The 18,729-nt window shown below is 54.2% G+C and overlaps 1 protein-coding gene across 6 annotated transcripts in view; it reads right to left on the bottom strand.

The window, feature by feature from the left end:
• Positions 1–317: 317 nt before the first annotated feature.
• CTIF (cap binding complex dependent translation initiation factor) overlaps positions 318–18,729 on the bottom strand; it is a 300,225-nt gene continuing 281,813 nt past the window's right edge. For all 6 annotated transcript variants that reach the window (XM_068562497.1, XM_068562498.1, XM_068562500.1 and 3 more), the window contains exons 11-12: positions 2,375–2,428; positions 318–617 (exon numbers count right to left, since the gene is read on the bottom strand). In XM_068562497.1, the coding sequence (XP_068418598.1) occupies positions 402–617; positions 2,375–2,428 (270 nt within the window). In that variant the 3' untranslated portion in view covers positions 318–401. The remainder of the gene's footprint in view (positions 618–2,374; positions 2,429–18,729) is intronic.

Raw genomic sequence — 18,729 nt, 5'->3', positions numbered from 1 at the left:
TTCTGACCCAAGCTGTACCCTGCGTGCGGGCTGCCAAGGCCTCTAAGGAGTCACAGAGATGAACCCCTTGCACACAGCCCTGCCGGGGACATGTTGCATGGGAGGGGGTGGGGAGGAGTGGGAGTGAGAAGGGGGAGGGCCGGGCCACCGTGAGGAAGAAACATGCTTCCCTTACTGGTGTGAGCTGCCGCATGCTCGGGCTGGGGGGCTCGGGTAGGGGGGCGCTCCTCCTAGGGCTTTGGTCCCTTCCCCGTCTGGCTCCATACTGGCCGCCGGCTCTGCTTGCCTTCCTCCCCATTTCTTTCTGCCGGCAGGGCCACCCCTGTCCTCCCGCCTGTCCATCTGGCTCTGTGCACCAGGGCCCCAGCTGCCCTCGGGCCACCCGCCAGGCCCCCTGGCTGTCAGGCTGTCAGTTTCTGGATGGTTCTGTTGTAGTACTGCGTGATGGGGGGCGTCAGAGGGTTCCAGCTGTTGGCGTGGAGCTCGATGACCTCCAGCAGCAGGGACCGGGTCAGCATCGACTCCGAGGGGCACAGCATCTTGTCGCGGGCGCTGGCCAGGAGCTCCGCCATCATCTCGGGCAGCTGCTCCTCCAGCAGTCGGCCTGTGCTCTGCAGCTGCGGGCAGAGAAGTGGGGTTAGGATGTGAGCTGGGCCCTGAAAGGGCTCCTGACCCACCTTGGTTAGGGGTGCTGGGGGCAGGAACGGGAAATAGCTGGATTATCCCAGGAAGGTGCAGGCCCAGGCCTCTATGCCACAGGGCAGGAGGATGGAGAGTGTGGAGGGTGGACACAGCCAATGTGAGAGCCCACATTTAATACCCAATCTTCCGGAGGAATAAGAGGGGTCAGAATATTGCCTGCTGCCCAGGGCTGCAAAGAGTCCTCACCAGGAACACGCTGCTTCTCCCTTCATCCACTTGCCTCCCCTCCTACAGGAAGCCTTCTTTGACTATTGCCCACAACCTCAATGGCTGTGTGACCTGCTTCCTTCAAGAGTGATCAGGTGGCAGCGTGTCAATTTTCACTTGCTGGGATGTCTCTCTGGAAACGAACTGGGTCATTATTACCTGCACGTGTCCGTGTGGAACCTGAGAGCAGGGATGAGGTCTCCTGTTTCTCTCTTTCCTTCTCTCCTGCCCCCAATCGCACCTACATACCCCCAGAACTGACCCCTGCCCACACTTGTGACATGACAGGGAGGAGAGAAATATGAACTGGGCCAGAAGGCCAGCCAGAGGGCCTGCCCCCAAGAGAGGCCCCTGGTCATCTCGAAAAGCCCCCTTAGGAAGAAGGAGCCCCGATCCTCTGGATCAGCGCACCCTCAGCCGGCAGCCCCTGCAGCTCCTCTCCCTATAATCTAAGTCCCTGTCTCTGCTCCACCTCCAGCCTCAGCCCACCCATTTTTTCAAGGCTCTGCCTTCTTCACGAAACCTTCCCTGACCTTTCTGGCCCACTCTGACCTCTCCCCTAACTCCTCAGGGACGCATGCTCTGTACACATATTTATTCTCTACACCGTCCCATCCACTCTGTGCATGTGACAGAGGTCTCTATCTCTAGCCAGACCACAAGCTGTCTGGAGGCAGGGACCATGCTTTCTCCTCCTCTCCTATCTCCCCTGCCTGGAGCCCCGTGCAGGGTACCCAGCTGGAGCCCCGGCGTGCCCTGGGTGTGGGCCCTGGAAGCCCCTCTCCTCACCACACTCCACTCTGAATGTCCCTGGGCTGTTTTCTTTCTTTCTTTTTTTTTTTGGCCACACCGTGCGGCTTGCAGGATCTTAGTTCCTCGACCAGGGATCGAACCTGTGCCCTCAGCAGAGGAAGCGCAGAGTCCTAACCACTGGACTGCCAGGGAAGTCCCCTTGGACTGTTTTCTGAAGGCACAGCTTTGTCCCTGTAACTGGGCCAAAGCCAAGTGTCTGAAGGAAGATCCCGGAGAGCAGCGGCCACACCTTGGGAACAGGAGTGGGACCTCCCATGGGGGCTGCTTGGAAGCGGATGGTGTCAACCTGGGGGTTCAAGCCTCAGCACCTCCTCCCAAACCCCACACCAAAGGAGACATGTGGGGGCAGGGCATCACCTAGAATCTCCTAAGTCATTTGTGTGGCGCACCTGGCCGAGGAGGAGGTGGTCTTGGGGGCAGAGGGAGAGTGGACGATGCGAGCACTCCATCCTTCCCGCCAGAGAACCGGCAGTTCCCTCTCCTCCAGCAGAAGTCCACATCCACTCAGGAAGCCGTCCGCCACCAGCCCCGCTCGACACGCCCTTGCCCTGGACCCGTGGATGCCTCCAGTGGTCCTTGAGCCCCCATAACTGTTAAGGCGAGAGGGACGCACAGGCCCTGAGGTGGGAGGTGTCTAAGCCACGCTGCTTACCTCCATTGAGCAGCACAGGACAGCATCTTCCTTCACATCCTGAGATTGCAAGAGCTGGAAGAGAGCGGCAGAGAATTCCGCTTAGGGTGGTGCGCTGCTCTCAGCCCCCTGCAGCCCAGAACAAGCATCTCCAAGGGGCGGGCCAGAGAGGCAGCCCACCAAGGCCGGAGGGCAGCAGGAGCACTGCCCCAGGAAGCAGTGATTTCTCTGACGGGATCTAAGCAGCTAGAGGACTGCCGTAGTCACGGAGCGTGGGCGTCCCGGCCAGGTCAGAGGGCTTGACTAGAGGCCACAGCAGAGCAAGGCCACAGGTGGGTTTGAAGGCAGCGGCAAGCATGCTGGGATCATCCGCTATGAGCAGCTGGTCAGCAAAAATGAAACTCGCGTAGATTTCCTGATTAGCGAGAGGGGCTCAGCCATGGTCTCAGGTGCTCCTGGGCCCTGGCTATAGGAGGACTTGCAGAAATCACAGCAGTCTTCTCCACGGGCCCAGCACTGTGAGCCTGCAAAGCCATGCAGACCGTTCCAGAGGCCGGGATTGCTTCCTGACCAAGGCCACGGCCACGTGGCTCAGCACCGGGGCTGGCCACCCCCCATCCAGGCTCTCCTCTATGTGCTGCATTTCATTCTTTCAATCTCTCTCCCTCTCTCTCTAAATTGAGACATAACTCACGTAACATCAAGTTCACCATTTTTAAGCATACAGTTCAGTGACTTTTAGATTCACAAGGTTGTGCGACCATCACTACTAACTCTAGAATATTTTCATGGCTCCCAAAAGAAACCTGTACCCATTAGTGGTCAGTCCTCTTTCTCCCCCAACCCCCTGGCAACCCCTAATGTCCTTAATCTCTATAGATTTACCTATTCTGGACATTTTATACAATGGAATCATATAATACGTGATTTTTTTTGTGAATGGCTTCTTCCACTTATAATGTTTTTAAAGTTCATCCATGTTGTAGCCTGTGTCAGTTCTTCATTCCTCTTTGGGGGTGGAAGATATTCCCCTGTATGGATGAACCACGTTTTGTTTATCCACTCATCAGTTGATAGACATTTGGGCTGTCTCCACTTTTTGGCTCTCGTGAACAAGGCAGCTATGAACAGTTGTGTACGAGTTTTTGTGTGGACATGGGTTTTCATCTCTCTTGGGTACGCACTGAGGAGTGGAATTGCTGGGTCATGTGGTAACTCCACGTTTAGCTGTTTGAGGACTCGATAAACTGTTTTCTACAGTGGCTGTGCCATTTTTCATTCCCTCCAGCAGTGTCTAGGGTTCTGATTTTTCCACAGCACCACGAATATTTGTTATTTTCTGCCTTTTTCCCCATTTTTTTCCCAGGTCACTTTCCGGCTTTCCTTGGAGACTTCTGGGTCACTCCAGCCCATGGTGCCCGCTCCTGCTTCTCACTCCCGAGCACCCCCTGGCTTTCCCACCACTCAGCATTCCACACAAGTGGCAAGACATCTTCCAGTGTGAACTGTGGCTTCCTGAAGGCAGGGCAGTGTGACGTTCATCTCTGCTGCCCTTTAACACCTAGCACAGCTCCTGGCAACAGCAGGGATTCGATAAATGTGGGTCGATATGATTTATGCATTGTTTTTGTTTTTTGTTTTAAAGGAAGGGCGGAGGGTAAGGAGAGAGCACAAGAGGAAGGCATTTTTAGGGTCAGCTTCCTTGTCCACTAACCGAGAACTAGAGTCAAGGTTTCTGATCTGGGCATGACGCGTTCAAGGAGGGTGAAATCACACACAACCCGGGGACTGTTCTCACTGCAGACTCGAAATCCAAATTCCACACACCGTCCTTAACTTCCCCCTTCTCCTGTCTTACTGCAGCCATCCACCCAGCCCAGGGTCTCCCCCAGCAGAAGCCACAAGCGGTCACATCAGGGGGGCTGAAGATGCACGTATTAAATGTCAAATGAGTCCAGGGGCCAGATCAGTGTGGGCTGCTCTGACCAGAGATGCTCTCAGGGACCAGACCTCCTTCCTCTTCGTATCTCTGCAGGGCTGGGCATTAACTGGTCCCACGGTAGACACACCGAAACAGAGGTAGGTCTCAGGCTGCTCAAAAGATGAGTTGGTGGAGAGCAAGGGACAACCCGGGGAAGGTAACAGTGTCGGCCATGCAGTGACAGGCGTTGACGGCCATTGGTGGGCACGCTCTGCCCACTGACGCACTTGTGACTCTGGGCCTTTGTGCTCTTGTCACCCAGGAATTCTCAGCCACCACCTGTCTGCAGACCTTCCTTCCTCAGTTTACTCAGGGCTCTGCCCCGACATCACCTCATCCACCAGGGATTCCCTGACCGGCCTGCGTGTAAGTGATCCCGCCGTTCACCTCCTGGCTTACCTCTCTCCTCAGCATCTCTCACCCCTGACACACGATCTGTTTGTTTGTCTGCTGTCTCCCCCAGGGGAAGGCAGGCTCCAGGAGGGCAAGGCCTGTTTGGTCCATTCTCTCCCCGGCACCTGGCACAGTGCCTGGCACATAGTAAGCACTTGGAAGTATTTGTTAACAAATATGCCTTGAGTAGCAGGGAGAAAACCCACCCAGCTGGGAGGGTCTGAAAGTGAGGAGGGACTAGCCTTGAGCCGCAGCCCCAGGGCAACTCACCCCAGTGCACGTGCTTGAAAAGGCAACAGTGAGTGGGACTTGGATAGCTCCACCCCACAGACTTCTCCTGTCAGAGCAGACACGGCACAAAATTATAGTCAATGTGTCTGCAAACGTACAGTGTTTGTGGAAACAGAAGTTGGTATATGACTCTCTAAATGGCAATTTGGTGATAACTATCAACACTACAAGTGTACAAACCCTCTGAGCAGCGATACTACTTCCAGGAGTTTATTCCACACGTGTCCCCCGCTGCCCACATATGCACCATGACATGGATATAAGGTTTTTGCTGCACTTTTGCAAATAGCTTGAATGGCTACCAACAAGGGGACTGGTTAAATTATGAGGATACATTTGCACAGAGGAATACTCTGCAGCACACAGCTGTCTACCCTCCTCCCCATGCCGGTGTGTGCTTCTGGAGTTTTCTTGCCCCGCAGGGCTTCAGACCCTCAAGGGGAGCCAAGGGAAGCTTTCACTGAGTCAGTGTCTGGGGGAATTTTGGGGGTCACACTAGGAAGGACCTCTCTCATCTAGAAAACCCTGGAAGCAGGTTCTGGAAAAAGCTGGGGGGAGGTGACTCACCTTGTAGCAGGCGTACCGAGTCATGGGTACTGGACCACGGGTTGGTCCAGCATCCAACCCAGCCTGCTCTGTGAGGGGCTGGTTCCAGGACTTGGAGGGCCCTAACTGTCTCGGGGGGAAGGTGGGCATAGCCCCACTGACTCTGCACGGAACATGAGGACAAATATTAAGGGAACTCTGTGAGGTTTGCTGGGACATCTTTCTGATGGTAACTTTGTTCCTGCATAGGTTTCCCGTAGTGCTTAGCAGGAAGAGAAACCTTAAAATAAAAATTGCTGGTAGAAATCACAAGAAAGGGGGAAAGTGGGGTATCTGGTGGGAAGGGAACTCCTCCCAGAGACAGAGTGGGTGGTGGCAGCCATTTGGGGGCGAGGGGAGCAGGCAGAACTGGGAGCTTATGGGAAGGAAGAAAGGGGTCCTGCTCTGGATGCACCTAGCATGTTGGCTGACACATAGTAGGTGCTAGTAATGCCTGTCATGGGAAATTGAGATGAACCTGGGATCATGTTCCGTTCTGAGACCAGCTTCTTAGGGGTCCTGGGGCTTCGGGACATGGGCGGTAACATGATGGGAAATACTATGAACAGCCGGGGCCGGACAAGTACTAGATGCTCTGAAATGTGACTGTTTCTCCCTCCAAGTGGCCCTCCGACTTCTGCCCGCACAGCGTGGACAGCCTCGTGGGGCCTCGTGCTCCTGCCAGCACTGTGCCCGCACGAGCAGGTGTCTCCTCTTTCCTTCTACGGCCCAAGGCCCGCCTGCCCTCCGTCTGCTCCCCGGTGACGGTTCAGAACTGCAGAGCCGGTCCAGGGCTTCCTGTTCTTCTTTCCTTCCCCGCATCTTAGTGACTGGACTACCTCCTCCCTTCTGCACACCCAAACCCCCGCAGGCCTGCTCCCTCCCTGGGGGGCTCTGGGCTCTGGGGGGACAGACTCAGGGTGGGGACCCTCAAGCAGGGCTGCGGGCAGGCTCTCACCCCAGAGCCTCTCCTCCAACCTTATCTTTCACTGGTTGTTTGGGAAAGTCTGTGTTAAGCCAAGAATCACATCCAGTGATAGGCCCTCTCGCAAACGGCCTGCTGGGTTTTCTCAAGGAAGTGGGGGAGGACCGGGAGACTTTCACTGTACTTTTCCTTTGCAGTTGCTGGGATGCAGCGTTTGGGAGGGGAGTGGGTGCTGCAGACCACGTCCTAATCTCCCCCAAACGCTATCTCGGCCTGTCCGTTGCCAGCTTTAGAGGGTGGACCCTTGGAGCCTTAGAGCTGAAGGGCTGCAGAGAGGACGTCCCCTCAGCCCCCCATCATCACAGCTGGGAAGTCCCACCTTGCTGCTCTGTGTGGTGGAACGAGAGGCCGGCTGGCCTTACCCCGGGGGAGCACTTGACACACGCTAGGGGGCTCCCTCCCCAGGACCCCTGTCAGTGTCACTCTGAGAGGCTCCGGTGCCTCTGGGTGATCAACGGCTTCTCAGGAATCCGTCCTTGACTTGCTCTTTGTGGGCAGTGTCCAAGGGCAAGACCTTTCCACTCTTCTCTGTCTTGGCCAAAACTTACCTGTTTTGTGTTCCATTTCTTCATGGCTTGCTTTCCTAAAAGACAGCCAGTTTCCAGATAAGTGAATCCCTGCTGGTACACTGAGGGGGCCCACTCTGTTGTTTATGCGTGTTCTATTTGGGGTATTCTGGAGACAACGCTTCATTTAACTCCAAGCAACTCTCAGAAAGTAGTGGCAACTTGAACAGGTTCTTGCCCACCCGTGTTCACAACAGCATGATTCACAACAGGCAAGGGGTGGGAGTAACCCAAGTGTCCACTGATGGATGAATGGATAAACTAAATGTGGTCCATCCATATAACAGAATGTCATTCAGCCTTAAAAAGGAAGGAAATCCTATCCCATGCTGCGACATGAACGGACCTTGAAGACCTTATGCTGAGTGAAATAAGCCAGTCACAAAAGGACAAGTATTGTAGGATTCCACTTATATGAGGGACCTGGAACAAATTCATAGAGACAGAAAGTAGAATGGTGGTTGTCAGGGGCTGAGGAAGAGGGACTAGGGAGTTAGTGTTTAATGGGGACAGAGTTTTAGTTTTGCAAGATGAAAAAGTTCTGGAGACGGATGGTGGTGATGGTTGCACAGCAATGTGAATGTGCTTAATGCCACTGAACAGTGCACTTTAAAATGGCTAAAATGGTCAATCTTATGCTTGCTTTTTTTTAAACCACGATTTAAAAATGGTTTAAAAGCAGTGGCAGGGAGCAGGTACTCTTTGGTGGGCAGGCCATTCTCTGCCTGGACAGGACTGTCCCTCTTCTCTGCTGTCGCTCTTTGGAAGAAAAGCTGTGCGGATGGAGGAGACAGGGCTGTCGACCTCGGGGCTGAAGGCCCCCGGGGTGGGGGGGAGGAGCAGCCCACTCATCAAAGTCTCTGGCACAGAAAGGAGTGTGGGCGGGCCGGGGCAGGCACCCTGGAACAGCGAAATGTGTTTCTTGGACGAGAATCCAAGGCAATTGTGCGAGCCCACACAGTGTTTGTTCGGAAGCTAATGCATTCCTGTCCTATTGTCTCTGCCGGAGACTTGTTGTGGGCACACCCTTCATATCCTCCCTCGGGGAGAGGCCAAGGTGCTTGGAGTCAGGCTGTGGGCGGCTGGACAGCAAAGGGAGAAAGACAGCCTGGTGGGAGCACCTCGGAGTCCCCGGGGGGAAGGAAGCCAGGGCAGGGCCATGCCGCCCAAGGTGTGCCCACAGTGCAGCCAGGCTGGTTGCTTGGGATGCCACCCTGTGGGGAGGGAAAGAGGGTGCTGATGGAGGGACCCTGGGGCTGTCTTCCTGTGCGGGAGGGGAGCGAGCGCTGGAGATCACAGTTTCTTCTAGCCCGCCCCCCCAGGTCCCCCAACCACCTCAGCTCACCAAGAGCTTGGTTCCAACCCTGGTAGAACAAACCCAAACAGCCTAATGCAGCCACAGTAAAAGCTCAGCAAGTCCCCACCTGCAGGAGCCCCTCTTTTGCAGGTAGTCAAGGGTAGGCTGGGTGCAGCAACAAAGGAGCAAAAGTGAGGAGATTTCAGGGTGCATGTGATTGGCTGGTTTGCTGGGGAACAAACCCAGAGCTCTGATTGGCTGGCTGGGCCTACAGAAGGGCAGTGGCAGGATACCCTGCAAGCATGGAAGAAGTCGTGGGAAGAGGAGAGAGAAAAAGAAGAAGCAAGAGTGGGAGGTGCAGGTCTCCAGGGGCTGAGGAAGCCACAGTGATGGGCACAAGCCTTGACGGTGGAGAGATGGGGAGAGGGAGAAGAATGAGGCAGAGCCAGAGGAGATGGCCCCGATGCGTGGCACATGGTCTAGCATGGTGGCCGGGGCGAGGAGCTGCACAGGGCCACCTGCATCTCAGGAGGGCCCTCAGGTTCGAGTCAGGGCATCTCCACCCTGTGCCTCTGGTGGACCTGGACCGGCACCTACAGCTGAGTCTAGAGGACAGCTCCTGATAATGACCTTGAATCTTCAAGAAGAGGGTCAATTACATCTGGGTCTCTTCAGGGAGGCAGGGAAGTAGATAATCTAGCCACAAGAGGCTGTCATCAAAAACGTGCAGAAGGTTTGGCTTCTATTCACTAAGAGTAACTCCGGGCATGCCACTTAGTCACTCTGCACTTCAGTTTCCTCACTTGAGAATGGGGATAATACTTACCTAGAATTGTTTTGAGGGTCAGTGGAGATAATGCATGTGAAAGAGTTCTGAAAAGTGCAAAGCTTGATTCAAATGCAAGGTGTTATTATTGTTATTAAATGTATATCTTCATAAACATGTATCTTTCCTGAAGATCTCGACCCACTTTGTAATGTACCATCACATTTATCCCCGTGACACTCTTGTGGAGACAGGGAAAGGACACAGGCATTATTATCTCTGCTTAATAGACAGAGAAACCGAGGCTCAGTAGTTCCGTGACTTACACAAGCCAGACAGACAGTAAGTCTGGGAAGAACTAGAAAGTGCTTAGAAGCCCTGGGTCAGCATCCTCTTTCTTGGGGAATTATTTTAATTTCTCCCACATTAGCTAATTCTTACTTCGCTGGTTGGAGCTCATAATTCTTAATTTTGTTGATTGGCGATGATAATCAATCCGGGCCTTCACAAAACTGAATTGATTTTACCTATTCTTTTTCTGCATTGGCCACCATCTATCCATCTATTCACGCATGCATGCATCCATCCATCCATCCACCAATGCATCCATTTAGCCATCTATTCTTTTATCCACCTACACATCATGTATCCAACCTTCCATCCACCCACTCATCCTTTCATCCATCTTCCTATCTACCCATCTACCCTCTCACCCACTCACCATCCAGCCATCCATGCAGCCAGCCAGCTGTCCTTCGACAACATTTATGGAACACCTACTATGTACTAAACACTGTGTAAGTACCTGGATAACAAGGAGAATAAAACTTGTAACTTAGAGTCTAGTAGGAAGAAACAGAGAGATTGCGCTAGCTATATGGGGTCGGAGCATGGGACGGAATGGTGGTGGTGAAGAACACGCCAGGCACGTGCCATAAGTGGCAGCACATGGCATATGCACAAAAGCAAAAAAAAAAAAAAAAAAGGTGAACTAATGGAGTGCATTGGGGAATAACAAGTATCTCAAGAGGCTAAAATATACGGTGCTGGGGGAGAGAGAGCATATGATGATAAAGAAGGCCAGGGCCACATCCTAAAGGGCTCTAGATGCCATGCTACTGGGTTTGGATTTTATCCTAAAGGACTGCAGAGCCACTGAAAAGAATTTCAACTGGTGAGTAGGATGATACTATTTGCAGTGTGGAGAGTAGACTGGAGCTGGTGGGGTGGTGGGAGAATTGGAGGCAAGGAGACCAGTGAAAAATTATGGCGGCTCGAGTGAGGGCAGGGACAATGGGAGGAGATAGCTTAGGAGGCAGAAGTAAAAGTGAGGAAAAGGACGAGGCAGAAGACGGATAAGCCCCGGGTTTGGGGCTTGTCAGCGGAATAAACTGTGGTGCCACCAACGATATTAGGAAGGCAGGAAGAGTTGGTTCTGGAAAAAAGGAATGAGTTCAGTGTTAGAAATACCGAGTCCACCGTCCTTGCGGGTCACCAGGGAAGATGGGAGACTGGCCATCTGTGATTATCAGTGCCCAGGTGTGAGTCAAGGCCACAGGTGTGACATGACCTGGGGAATGACGTGGAATAAGAGAAGATGGTAAGAGCTCCAGACCCGGAAACAGCAACATCGTAAGGGCGGCAGAGGAGGAGGAACCCCCAAAGGAGGAAGAGGGTGGTCAGGCAAGTAGGCAGAGCAGGAAAACGTGACGTCATGGAAGCCAAGGGAGTGCTAAGAAGTCAAGGTCACTTCTTGTCGACAAGGTCAACAGTGTCAAAAGCTCAGAGAGGTCAAGTGAGATGAACAATGACCAGGGCCCCTGGATTTGGTGATTAGGAGAGCACAGGCGACCTTTGCCATAATGACTTCATGCAGGGAGGGGTGGGTGGAAGCCTGGGTAATGTGGAGCTGGAGAGACAGAATGAGGTCAGGAAGTGGAGAGAGAAAGAGCTGACCATTGCTTTTTCTTTGGGGGTTTCTGTTCTTTCTTCTCTCTCTCTCTCCTTTCCTCCTCCGTCTCTCTTTTTTTGGGGGCGGGGCGGGGGACTTGCCTATGGAAGAGAAGACGGGTAGGATGCTAGGAAAAAGAGACTGGCCCAGGGTCCAGGGGAATGGTCGGTACCGTGGGAGAGACTTGAGCAGGGGCAGAGATGAGCGTCTAGCGTGCGGGAGAGAGGACAGGACTGATGCCTGGATTAGCCTTAAATAAGACAAAGGCTGTCATTCCCTGAAACGGACAAGAAGCATTAGTGTGGCTGTGGATAGGTACCCGTGGAATGCTCGCGCTGCCCGGCCTGTCTGGGCAACTAGGAGATTAGTGCTGTTTTACATTCATTACTTATTACCATCATTCTGTGACTGCCTGCATTTCAGACATCCCCAGCATAGGGGAATTTGCCCCAACTGTCACTTTTCCACTAGCCTAATAAGAAGCCCCGGTGTGGCAGCTATGGTCAGATGTCAAGGAAATTCATGGTTCTGAACTGGACTTCAGTCCAAGCTTGCGCCCTGTGGTCTGGCTGTCTGCCCTCCTAACTAAGACGGGCAGGCGGGCAGGCACCCTAACTGTGGACCAGGCGCCCTGGAGGGAATAATTAGCCTCCTTCCTGCAGAGCTTGCAAACCGCCCGTACAAAGTGGCCACAGTAAATGTCACATGGGGGAATGCTTCAGCCCACAGCTGGCCCCAGGGGGTGGAAACGTAATCTGGGGCTCAGAGCAGACACTGAATCCTTCTGCAGACACCAGAGCCAGAGGACGGGGCCATGGCTCCAATGCCTCCTCTTGGGGGCCAAGCCCTGGCCGGTAGCCTGGACAGGAGGCGAGTTCTGTTCACGTAGTCCCTGCAGACATGAGTTCCCGGGACCCTGTGTCGGGGTTTGAAACATCAAGGACGTTGGTCGTGACTGCTATCAACACCTTCCAGCTTCTCCTTTAATACCCTTGCCTTTCCTTCTAGAAGCCTTGTCTGTCCGCTTCTGTATTCACTGCCCTGATGTCCATGGATCTCTCTTAAAGGGTGAACACAAAACGCCCGAGGTAGCCCTGAGGTTTTACCTTTCAGGAGGGGTCTCCTGAGGGCTGAGTCACACCTTCCGGGTCCTGAGTCAGTACCTGGTTTACATTTTTTGGAGTGCTGACTCCAGATGCCAAGCTCTGAACTTTGTGCATGTTTTAAAATCCATTTTATCCTTATACCAGTTTATCTGAGTTAAATACCATTGTAGTTATTCTCATTGTATAACTGTAGAAACTGAGGCATGAGAGTGAAATGAACTCCCCATGAGTGCACGGGTAATGGAAAACCGGCTTTGGAACCCTGGTCTAGTCTGCCTCCAAAGTCAAAGGACATAACCGCTGCCCCATGAGTAAGTCCCACGTAAATAAGACTAATGGCGAGAGGTCAGCAAAAGGTGGGGTGACCACACACCCCAGTTTGCCTGGGATGGTTCTTGTGTTCATCCCAAATAATTAGTAATATTCCTTTCGCTTTCAAAAGTGCCCTGATTAGGAGGGTACCTTATAATAGTCGCCTAGACAAGGGAAGGGGCACTGAGGGGCTGGGAGCCCCCCGTCCCCCATCACCACCCGACCAGTCAGTACACCTCTGGCCTGTTCCACCTCCCCTCCTGGTGCCTAAGTGCTCCTGCCCATCCCTGAGGCGTTCAGCAGGTGGGGTGAGGAGAAGGGCTCCGAAGGCGGCAAAGCGGCCCTGCTCCCAGCGAGAGGCGGTTATCACTGCAGATCAGGATACCTGCCGCAGGGCCTCGCCTGGCCTCACCTGGGCTTGCCAGGGAGAACCGCTCCCCAAGGCTGGGAGCCGGAACAGGACGGAATTATGTTAACAGGCTGCTGGCGGAGCCCTGGGGAGAGCGGTTGAAGGAGAGGCAGATGGGAAAGCAGTTGTTCTCCAAGCTTCCTCTGGGGGAGCCTGGCCAGGAGTGCCGGGCCTGGAGGCACGGGGTGGCACCTGGGACCGTCACCCCCTTGACAGCACCCTCTGGACGCCCCTCGGAAGGAATGACTGCATTTTGCGTCTGACTCAGCATCAAATGGCTCTCTGAGACAAGGGGAGGGGTTTGGGCTGGCTGGGGCCCAGGCCTGGGGCCTGGGACAGTGGGCAGACACCCCTCACGGGGCCAGTCTCTGAACTCACAAGTCTCTCCTGGCGCCCACCAGGCTGGGACCCCCGGGCGGCACAAGGAGAGGGCAGGGAAGGGGAGGGCGGCCCGGGCTGCCATCTGCTCTTAGTGGGGCCTCCCCTGGCCCCTGGCCCCTTCCCTTGGCTCTCTGCCGCCCCCCAACCTCCGCCCACCTGAGGCCTGGACTCGACCTTGCTGGCTTTGCGGGGAGGGTGTGATAAGCGTCTTGGTGGAGGGAACTAGCTGCCTGCAAAGGCATTTTCCGCTCTCTAAAGTAAACAATCAAACAGGAAATTAATCGAGAAACCCACATCAACGGAAGGTTCAGGTTGTGATTTTCACAGCCCCAGAGCCAGGAAATTCAAAGTTATAGTTCCCATAGCAACTTGCCTGTAGAAGCTGCCGCAGCCGCTAGCTTGGAATGAGGACTTGAGGGGTCAACTAGGCCAGCCCCCTGCCTCCAGGGAGCGCAGCCCCACAGCACATCTGAATGTGCTGTGGGTAGACTGCCCTTCTGAGGCTCAACAGCAAGCCTGGGACAGAGTTAGGAGCTGCATGGCCTGGGCTGTACTTTCAGTTCTCACAGCGACAAGCCTTGTAAACTGCAGAATCAGCTGACATCCTGGGGCTTCAGCTTTCTATATTCCCATATTCCAGTTATTATTCCTGTATCCCCATATTCTGTGAATGGGGAGTAATACTCATGCCTGCAAGACGCTAGAGCGAGGGGCTGTGCAGTGCATGCTTATTCTTACTCACGTCTCCCACCCCTTGTTCTACTTAGTCCCATAATGACCCCCCATCTCTATCCCAATTGCCCCTGAACTGTGTAATTGTCCTTTGCCTGCCCCCCTTCCCCTGGGTTGTTTTTCCTGCAAGAAACATCTCAATTGATTGACAGGGCCAAGAGCTTTCAGACAGCCTCCAAGGTGGCTCCATTTTTTGGATGGCCTCGTCTCTTCAACCTGCCCCTCCACCCCTTCTGGACCAAATATATGATATGAGCTCAACGTACACTTACTGCTCCCTTGACTGATAAACGGGTAGCCTGAACGGAACCAGACGCAAGCCCTCCTCCTTCAAGCCTGTGCGGGGTTGTGTGTCTTGGGTGGGGTTTTCTTTTGTGTGACTAGTGAGGAGTCCCGCCTGGCAGGAAAGGAGATAAGGGCGTTGGAGCTCAACAGAGAAGGAAACAGTCTGGAATCCTTCCCCGAGAGTCACCCTGCCCTCCCACCCGAGATGGCCACGATAGCCGGCCGGCCTGATCAGCGCAGTTCTGCAGCCCAGACCCGGGGACCCTTAACACGGGCCGAGGCAGGAGTGGGCACTTCCGGGCACCAGGCCTGTGGCAGAGGGTGCCCAGCCTGCCCGCCCACCCGCCAGCCTGGCCCTGGAGCCGGGCCGTGAATTGAGCAAAGCAGTGGAAAGAGAAGTGGCGCCTGCTGGAAAGCAGACAGAGCGGCTCCTGGATTTCCTAACAGGCCCAGCCGCGTGCCAGGGCCGATGGGCCAGCTCAGAGCGCCTGCCCAGCCTCGCTTGCGAAACAGTCCTTCCTCCCCTGGGTGAGCTTTCCCGGGTGGCCGAGCTGCTGTCTAGCCACCCGAGTCCCTGAGCGAGGCCTCCCCTTCACACCCATCGCCTTTCCGTCCGCCCTCTCCCGGGTTTAGACACATCAGAGCACGGTGGGCCCCTTGGGAAGACAGGATGCATCCTGGGGGTGCAAGATGTTTCCTTTCATGAAGGCAAAGAAATTTAATCAGAAAGAAGAAGTGATGGGAAAGTAGGTATGGACAGAGGGCTGACTTCTCTGCAGTCTCAGAGGGGACCAGGAGAGGGGCACTGCCACAGAGGGTGACCCACTGGCTTCCGAGGAAAGGCCTCCCTGTGCACAGAGCCCTAGGCCGCTGCAGCCCCGGAGCCCGGCCTTGCTCGCTGATGGGCACACGGTCATCTGAAGGGCTGTGCCAGTCCACCTTGTCTTGAGCCTGGGAAGAAGCTTCTCAGAAGGTTCTTCTTGGTATGCCAAGCTAACCAGGGGTCCCTCCTACCAATTCCAGACTCTGCAGGGGGTGGGAGTGGGGAGGGCGCAAGTAACCAGCAAGGGGCCTTGAGGAGCTGGGGGAGGGGCACACCGGCCTCTTACTCTGCCCCCAAGCACGGAATGCTGAAGAAGCCTTTGCTTAGATCATGTCCTCTTTAGCGGTATGAAGAATAAACGCCTGCAGCAGCCTGGTTCCCAGGCAGAGGTGCCAGTCTTCCCGGGGTGGGGGAGGTGGGTGGAGTTTGAAGACACATGGCAGAAGCTGGCCGGGAGGTCTGCCCCTTGGGTGAAGGAGATTAGCTGATTCTGTGGTGGGTTTGGGTACAAGGAGGTTACCAAGGACCAACTGGGCAGGGACAGCTGGGCCTGGGACGATTAAGCAGAGAAAAAATAGGGCTGTGCTCAAGGCATAATTAGCATCTGTACTCAGAGCAGCAGCCATCCAAACGGAGGGGCAAACAGGCCTGGGCTGAGAAAAGGGCCTGGGCTGCCTGGGGACAGCAGAGGTACTCGCTGCCAAGTCTAAGGTTGGAGATAAGAGTGTTTAATGGGCACCTGGAAGTTTGTTTGGCTTTAGAGACTTACCCTTAGCAGAGTATATATTTTCATAATGGGGTGACTCTTTCTAAATTGAGACAATCTCTTTGGGTGAATTAGCATGTGCGTCAATATTCTGTATCACCAGTGCATCCTTACCAGGTCCAACTGACTGGGCCGCAGGGGATAAAGTGCTTAGCCTGGCACTCAGGCGCTCGCTGGCCCACTTCCGCCCCAGGGGCCCTCCATCCCCCTCTCTCCCCTTCACAGGCCTCCCGTCCAGCCAAATCCATCTATGAACATGTCTTGTCCTTATCTGCCTCCGGCTTTTGCTCCTCATTGACTCAGCCAGGCCTGCCTTCTCTCACCTTGGCTCCATTAACTGGATCCTGCAAGATGGACCGCAAGACCCGCCCCCCCCCCCCCCCCTCCAAGAAGCCTTCCCTGACCTCCTCTCCTGATCCCCTGTAGGGAGAAGCCTCATTACTCACAGCCCGGGAGCAGTTATTTGGTTCTACCCAGTTCTAGGTCGATAGCCTAACGTTCACCTAGACTAGTTTTTCCTCATTCAGGACCTTGTGCCCAGCTGGCCCTCTCAGAAAACCTGTGGATTGGATTTGAAGGAAAGTATGTGCTGGCTGGGGCAAAGCCACTCAGAAGAGCCTCTGTGTTCCCTGGATGCAGCCCCACCAGTGACATGCAGGCCTGGAGCATGGCTGGTCCTGCACCCTCCTCCAAAGAGTCTGAAAGAATAGAAGAATTTTTTCATTCATTCATTCATTCATTCATTCATTCAATAAGGAGGCATGAACCCTGTCCTCATAGACCTATTAGTTTAGTAGAAAAGACAGAGTTTACACAAGCAGATCAGTGATGGGAGCCGGGGCTGTAAAGTGAGACTGCCTGGGTTCTAATCCTGACTCGATCACCTGCTAATTATGTTGCACAGGTAACTTCTCTGTGTCTCAGTTTCCTCATCTGGAAAGTGGGGGGAGCATTACATGAGATAATCTATGAGACATGTTTAGAGCAGTATCTGGCACACAGTAAGCGAGGCTCTATCAGTGGCAGCTCTCAGTAGTAAGTGGGCTCGTTTTGCACAGAACTAAGGGTGCTGCGGTGGTGGGTGGCAGGAAGGACCATTCTCATCTGTGCGGGGAGAGGAGGCTCGGAAAAGGGTTCCTGAGGGAGAGAGCTTTAAACTGACACTTTAAGGTGGAGCTAGGGAAAGCGTGGGATCAGGAGCGGGAAGGAGGGAAGAACATGCCACGCAGTGACCCCTGAGAGTCCTGTGAGCCTGCAGTCCACAGAGAGAGGGGGCCAAGCCCGGTTAGAAGGCTGGTGGGGTAATTCAAGTGAAAGGTGACCTTGCTCTAGACAATGGAGAGGGAGAAAAGTGGTAGCCAGAGCCAAGAACTCTACGCGAGCTGCTACCCGCAGACCCTGGGGACTGACGGGGTGAGGGCTGGTCAGGGATGGCCTGGAGTCTTCAGCCACTACAGCCAGGAAGATGGTGGTACTATCCCTGGGGGGAGGGGCAGGTTTGGGGGGCAGGAGATGGGTCATATTAGGACACTCAGAGTTTGAGGGATCCATGGGTGGGCCAGGAGGAGGTGTCAGGTGGATGCACTCAGGCCTGGAGATATGGATCTAGAGTTTGTGCAGTTCAAGTCTGAGGGCTGCTGCTGCCCTGGGAATTTGCCTGTGACCAACACAACACAAGCTTTGAGGCCTCTGCCAGGGGTCTCGCTCATGGCCCACCACAAGCTACAGTTGCCTGTCCTTTGGTAAATCCCAAAGGACATCAACTTCTCCATGTTTCTGGTTATGGGGCCGTCAAATGAAGTTTTGGAGAAGGCTTAAAGGTGAACATAGGCCCTTGGTGAAGGCTCCTACACTAAACTCAGGGTGATACATGTACTTGGAGCCAGCCTCCAAGTATGTGTGTATCTACACACTCATGCACAAACATATTATCTATCTATGCACGTTGTATGAAGTATGACGAGAAAGGAAACTAGTTTCAGGGGGACATAAAAAAAAAAATCAAGCTTATTTCTTTGTATTTTCTTCTAGCATCTGTGAGAGTACCTGCCGCCTGTGCAAGGACCCAGGTGAGACATTGTCCAGGTGGAGCTGAGCCCAGAGTCTTGCCCAAGGCCTGGGCAGCCCAGCACACCCAACTCGAGAGGGGTATTGGCTTGGAAACACCTCTGTGAGTCCCTGGTGGCGGCACATCTGCCTTGCAATAGGCGTTTCATCTGGGATGAAGAAAAGTGGGGCAAAGAGGCAGAGGGAAGACCAGCTTGGAGCTATTTTAAGCCCACGTCCAAGGTGATGGTGGCATGACAGAAGAGAGGTGGTGGGGAAAAGGGAGGAATCAAGGGTAACTCCCAAGTTTTTGGCCTGAGCTAAAGGGGTGGCCGGTGGTTTCATCTACCAAGATTGAAGCTAGCTGGAGGGAGGAACGGACTTGGCCATTGGGTCTAGAGGTCAGAGGAGTGGTCCTGGCTGGAGACACATTTGAGAGCACTGGGTGCAGATGGTATTTAAAGTCCTGGGGCCAGATGAGATCATTTAGACCAGGATTTCTCAGCCACAGCACGACTGACATTTGAGCCAGACAGTTCTTTGCTGAGGGGCCTCCTGGGCATGGCAGGATGCTGAGCGGAACCTGGGCTTCCTCCCACCGGAGGCCAGTAGCACCTTCCCAGTTGTGGCCACCAAAAACGTCTCCAGACACTACCAAATGCCCCTTGGCACTGGGGTGGGGGGGGGGCAAACTGCCCCTA

The sequence above is a fragment of the Eschrichtius robustus genome, chromosome 14, assembly GCF_028021215.1.
Source record: "Eschrichtius robustus isolate mEscRob2 chromosome 14, mEscRob2.pri, whole genome shotgun sequence".
Taxonomy (NCBI): Eukaryota; Metazoa; Chordata; class Mammalia; order Artiodactyla; family Eschrichtiidae; genus Eschrichtius; species Eschrichtius robustus.
Note: the sequence above shows the minus strand (reverse complement) of the source record. Positions and strands in the feature narration are given on the sequence as shown.